This window comes from Marmota marmota, unplaced genomic scaffold (assembly GCF_001458135.2).
Source record: "Marmota marmota marmota unplaced genomic scaffold, marMar, whole genome shotgun sequence".
In the NCBI taxonomy this organism is placed as follows: domain Eukaryota; kingdom Metazoa; phylum Chordata; class Mammalia; order Rodentia; family Sciuridae; genus Marmota; species Marmota marmota.
In genome coordinates, this window is record NW_026000229.1 from 37,677,928 (window position 1) to 37,683,927 (window position 6,000).

The 6,000-nt window shown below is 37.5% G+C and overlaps 2 protein-coding genes and 1 long non-coding RNA gene across 7 annotated transcripts in view; 1 reads left to right on the forward strand and 2 right to left on the reverse strand.

The window, feature by feature from the left end:
- Rad51 (RAD51 recombinase) overlaps positions 1-706 on the reverse strand; it is a 33,164-nt gene extending 32,458 nt beyond the window's left edge. For both annotated transcript variants that reach the window (XM_048793531.1, XM_015480823.2), the window contains exon 1: positions 435-706. The gene's annotated coding sequence lies outside the window, so the exon portion shown is untranslated. The remainder of the gene's footprint in view (positions 1-434) is intronic.
- Positions 707-708: 2 nt separating this feature from the next.
- On the forward strand, positions 709-1,554 carry LOC125613367. Its single transcript, XR_007343921.1, has 2 exons — positions 709-960; positions 1,410-1,554. It is a non-coding gene; the product is annotated as an uncharacterized LOC125613367 (long non-coding RNA).
- A 701-nt stretch (positions 1,555-2,255) lies between these two features.
- Knl1 (kinetochore scaffold 1) overlaps positions 2,256-6,000 on the reverse strand; it is a 59,695-nt gene continuing 55,950 nt past the window's right edge. For all 4 annotated transcript variants that reach the window (XM_048793529.1, XM_048793530.1, XM_048793528.1 and 1 more), the window contains 4 exons: positions 5,475-5,584; positions 5,185-5,303; positions 4,291-4,413; positions 2,256-3,391 (listed from right to left, as the gene is read on the reverse strand). In XM_048793529.1, coding sequence (XP_048649486.1) covers positions 3,277-3,391; positions 4,291-4,413; positions 5,185-5,303; positions 5,475-5,584 — 467 coding nt within the window. In that variant the 3' untranslated portion in view covers positions 2,256-3,276. The remainder of the gene's footprint in view (positions 3,392-4,290; positions 4,414-5,184; positions 5,304-5,474; positions 5,585-6,000) is intronic.

Below are 6,000 nucleotides of genomic sequence, written 5' to 3' on the forward strand. Positions count from 1 at the left end.
TCGGGTCATTCCCTAGGCATTACGTGAACCATGAAAGGTTTCCCATATTAGATGATGGGAAACATCATCTAATATGGGCAGTTGTAGGTTGGTACTTTGTAGGCAAAACCAGGTTCCAGGAATTCAGAAACCTTGACTGTAACATTAATTAGGTCTGACTACCACTCTCTGGATCTAGGCTTCCTCAAAAGTCCATCAGATGAACGCCGGGTTTGAAGCACTAAACACCTGGGATAGATTTTTTTTTTGCTCTACAACGAGCTCTGAGGGTCAGTTAGGCCCGGGCAAGTCCCTCCCCGCCATCTTCGGGTTTCTCAGTTGGCGCGGAGGGGCCCCTAGAGCCCGCAGCGGGAGCACGGACCGGGTCAGGACGCCGCTAACTATAGCACAAGCCCCGGCTCTGGAAAGGAGACCGAACTGTGCCTAAAACTCACCTGGGTCTGCAGTGCTGCTAGGTGAGGCGGGGCAAGCGCTCCGACTTCAGTCCACTGGTCTAGCGCGCGCTCCACTTCTCGACCCGGTTGTCGGCTTACTGTGCACAACACAAGCAAGTTTCAGGACCCAACTACGCGTTTCGGAAGGCGCCTCAGTCACCTCAGCACTGGCTCTCCAGCCGCACTTCGGCCGGCGACTTTCAGAAATCCCGCCAAAGATTCTCGGGCAGGGTCACGTCCGCGTCGACGTGACGTCGCCCCGCCCCTCTCGCACCCGCATTTTAGTCTCTTCCACCTTTGGTCGCGAGCATAGAGATGGGCCCAAAGAATTTGAGCGCGAGTGATACTGCGGATTACGCTCTTCCCTTTCTCCTCAAGGACTGGTTTAAACTTTGCGAGTTGTCGCTTTCTTCCCAGATAGAGGACTACAAGTCACAAGAAATGGTACGACAGGTCTAGAACTACATCTCCCAGTATGCACCGCTGCGGAAGTTTCGGCTAGCGATACTGGCGGCTTTGGAAAAAGGTGTGGCTAGAGACTGTTTTTCCTGCAGCGTCGAAATGTGAATCTTTGATCTTAACTGGCGCTCTGAGCCTCCCAAGTTAAAAAAGTTGAGAAAATATAAAACCTACAGATTATTGGCCCCTTTATCTGGTTTTCCGATTCAGTAGGTTTGCTGATCTGGGAACCATGATTTTGGGAATCATTGCATTAGCTCATAGATGTTAGCTTCCTAAGAAACCTTTTTTTTTTTTTTTTACCCTGGAATTGAATCCAGGACCTTGCACGTGCTCTGCTAGTAAGCGATACTCCCAGCCCCCACTTTTCTTTTACTGTTCATTAGAGATACAAAGATAGCTGTGGTTTTACTTGGTTCTTACATATTTTAATTCTATCTGTTTTCAGTTAGATGAGTGTATGCAGATGGCTTGGTATTCCCTCTAAACTTTTTTCTTTTTTTTTTTTTGAGGCAGGTTGCTATTGCTGACTGAGACTGGCTTCAAACATGTGATCCTCTTGTCTCAGCCTCCTGAATCACTTTGGTATATCTTAAAAGACCTACTGGATATATGGTAAAATACTCTACAGTTAATAAAGAGACATTACTTAATTTCAAAAGATTTCAAATAATAAACTTATTTTAATAGTGCAAAAACAATCAGCTTTCAAATCAGTAAAACAAAATTTTATGAAAATAGCCAAGTTTGAACAAAGAAAAACACAAATACCTACATAAATATAATTATGTACTTGAAACCCAAGAAAGCAGAGATCATCATTACAAGTCAAATCATTCTTAGAATGGGTTGTTGCAGTTACCAAAATGAATAAAACAAACTTCTAATTATTAGACATACAGGAAAAACAAAACTCCAATAAGAAAAAAACTGATAATTTAAAAGTTTTTAAAGAAATTTATGGAAATAGGGAACATCTGTCTTGATTTTTATGCCAGATGAGTTTTGTTTGACTTTGTTTTTTTTTTCTGTGGGTAGGGATACTGGGAATTGAACCCAAGGGGGCTTAACCACTGATCCACATCCCACCCTTTTTATTTGAGACAGAGTCTTTTTAAGTTGCTTAGAGCCAAGCTACAATGTTGGGGCTGCCCCCAATTTGTAATCCTCCTGCCTCAGCCTCCCAAATCACTAGGATTACCAGTATCTGTTACCACGCACAGCATTTGTGTTGACTTTTGAAGCTAAAAATCAGGTAATCTTTTGATTAAAAGTAAAAAAAAAACCAATGAAGAGGACAGATACACAGACCCACAGGACTTTAACCTTATCTTAAATTAAAAAGCAAAATGTTAACACAAATTTGTTTAAAAATACAAATATTTTAATTTAGAATTCAACACAGAAAATGTAAATTATCATGATTCGGATTTGACTAAAGTGTGGGTGAATGTTCTTTCATAGATAATACTGGTCATTTAATAATGGATATTCTAATTTTTGTGTATGAGGACTGTGTGGCTTCAGGAAAGTTTACTATTAGTACCAGAAACTAGAGTTTTGGATATGATAGTTTTAAATCTCATTATTTAATAAAAGAAGATTGAAAATCTTGCTGAAAATGCTTCATATACTTAGGCAGAAGGCAAACATTATATCACAAACAAAAACAACATTAATATATTTATATACATGTACTTGGTCAAAATGAATTAATTTTAATAGACACTATAGAATAAAGGGCAAGGCCCCAAGAAAAGATAGCAACCAGTCCAAGAGTGCTAATGCTTTCTCTTCATATCATTTCTGAAATGGAGAAGAAGGAGGATGAATAGTTTGTAGACAGACATGTTTATTTTTTGTTGCTGTTGAGATAGGATCTTGCTATGTTGTTCAGGCTGGACTTAAACTTGTGGGTTCAAGTGATCCTCCCACCTCACCTTCCTGAATAGCTGAGATTACAAAAGCATAGCACCATACCAAGCTGTTGACAGACATATTTCTAAATCTAGCAATATCTGCTAGGAAGAAGCCAGACTACCTAATAGCTCTATACATAGGGAACAGCTTAGTTTTATCAGTGAATGCCTCTTAAGTTATTTCTTATTGTTATACTAAAGCAGATAGCACAACTTTAGTTAGGGGAAAATTTCCCTAAGTTCCCTATTATACCTTCGGTATAAAGACGAGCATCCTGACAAGGCTATATGAAAGCTTTTATCATTTCTAATTGTACAGATTTAAAAACAGACCATATAAATTTACTATTACATCATCAAAAGGAATTTTACTATGACCTAAAGGTAAAGTTAAATGACAATAGAGACCATGACACAATATCAAGTGAATTCTTGCTTGGTTGTTACAGCTGTGGTCCATGGGTCTAGCAGTAGAAATGGCAGCCCTGAAGTAGATCTTGGTAAATTTGCTTGACAATGTTCTTCAGGTAGTTGTCCGCTAATGGCACTTTATATATAACGGCAGCAATTTCATCTTGGCTAGAGAAAAACAAAAGGTTAATTCATTTTCTGGAAATTTATATTTGTCTTCATTTCGGTGCTACTTATATAAAGTTTCTTAGTTTCCCAAGAAGCACAAATGGGCATTTCGTTAAATAAGCAGACTGAGAAGTTGAAATGGGATTGTGAAACAAAGCCTGAGAACTAATTCTATATGTAATTGTAAGCTATCCTGATCTAGTTGTTTTCTTTAAATAAAATTCTAAACTATTAGTGTTTGCTGATGGATTTAAATTCTGTCTTCTCCCAGTCTGTCAGCAGTGTGTCTAAAAAAAGTCACAAAATAGATCACAACCTACTAAGAATAAGACATTTACAGGTCTGCTTCCACAGACGAATTGAGAATAGTGTTATGAAAACACAGCTTTTTGAAGTGATTGTTATTTTTAAGGACAAAAAAATTGTTGACATATGATCTGGGCTAAAACTATGTAGAATTTTTTTTCCTTATAGATTATTGTTTTAGGTAGGAGGGTTCAAAAGTGAAGAAGTGGTGATACACGACTGTAATTCCAATGGCTCGGGAGGCTGAGGCAGGAGGATTGATTCAGAGTTCAAAATCAGCCTCAGCAACTTACTAAGGCTCTAAATAAAATACAAAATAGGGCTAGGGATGTGGCTCAGTGGGCAGGTGCCCCTGAGTCCAATACCTGGTACGAAAAAAAAAAGTGGAAGAAGGTATGAATGAATACATTAATGGACTCCAGCATCTACTGGAGATAGTAATTAAGGTCACTGAAATTAAAAGAATAAACCCTCCGAAATGAAATCACAAAGAAGTGACATTTAGTTCTCACTACCCTTGATGATGATGACTTTGAGAGATAACAAAGGTAAAAAGGTAGCTGGGAGTCTTATCCTGCTGGCCCTTTACTTACCTGGTGTTTCCAAGGTGATTCTGAATGGTGAAAGGTAATGGGACTAATGGATAATGGGCTGAGAGAGACAAAGTTACCGCAAACTTTGCAAATGCTACAGAGCTGGAGAATAAAAGCTTCAATCTGTTAAAAAACAAGACCCACAATTAAAAATATATACTGAAATACAAACATATTTTTTCCATGTAGACTGGCATATGAAATTTAGGCACACCTTATTTCTTGTCCTTATCAAATGGATTTATCTTATCCTTATCAAGTAAAACACCTGGAGCAAGGTATTAAAATGGTTCTTTTTTCACTGTTAGTCAGGAAACACAATAATAAATATTTTATGGTTGGGGATAGAGCTCAGTGGCAAAGCACTTGTCTAGCATGTGTGATGTACTGTGTTCAATCCCTAGTTATATAAAAAACAAACACAATTATTTTAATAAGTTCTTGACTAATTATTTGTTGTTATAGGTTGAAATATATTCCCCAAAATTCATATGCTGAAGTCCTAACCCCTATACCTAAAATGTGATCTTATTTGGAAATCAGGTAATTGCAAATTTAAGATAAGGTTCTATTAGAGTAGGTCAGGCCCTAATCTGACTGGTATTGTTATAAAAAAGGGAAATTTGGACACCGAAAGAATACCATGTGAGGATAAAGGCCAGGGATCAGAGTTTGGACATTTAAAAGTCAAGGAATATCAAAAATTGCCAGAAGACCATCAGAAATTGGGAGAAAGGCATGGAAAAGATTCTCTCTCTCAACCCTTAGAAAGAACCTGAGTAATACTCTGATTTTGGACTTCTATCCTCAACTTTGAGATAATAAATTTCTTTTATTTAAGCCATCCAATTTGTAGTACTTTGTAAGAGCTGCCCAGGGAAATAATACACTTACTCAGTATTATTCACATCTATGTCCATTAGATTATAATTTGGTCCCCATTTCTTTAAAAACTCAATCTCTTCTCCAAGGAGTCTGCAATTGTTTACTATTGGTGAGAGTTCTTGAAGCATCTAAAAAAATAAAAAAAAAAGATTTCAATGTTCAATGACTGCTACAAAGAACTCAAAAAGTTAAATAATTGAATATATCATTTCAGATTCTATTATATATTTATAATTTCAATTCTGCTTTGTGGGACAGAGTTTGCAAGTTTTCCTTTATATACTTCAATCAAACTTTACCTTGGGTACCTGATGCTGTGTTGTACACTTCTTCTTCCAGGATTCCTGCTCCTCTATGTACTGAAAAATAAGCTTATGAACTAAAAGGGAGGAAGTAGGAGCTTTATCCTCTGGGGAAGAAAAAAACCAAAAACAAAAAGGAAGGTATTACTTATTCATATATTTTATGTAAGCTAAAAATACTATTGTCACATAAGCTAGAAATACCCTCAACCTGTTAGATGTGGAAGTATCCTCTTGATTTTTATTTTCAACATGATTATAAAATAAATGGTGAATATAAAGTATTCCCACAAAAACTCAAGCCTTTATCACATACAAAATAATATCTGATTAAAACCATGGGTTTCAATGTAACATAAACTACTACGTTCAAATCCTAGATTTCGGGCTGGGGATGTGGCTCAAGCGGTAGCGCGCTCGCCTGGCATGCGTGCGGCCCGGGTTCGATCCTCAGCACCACATACAAACAAAGATGTTGTGTCCGCCGATAACTAAAAAATAAAAAGTATTTAAAAAAAAAAAA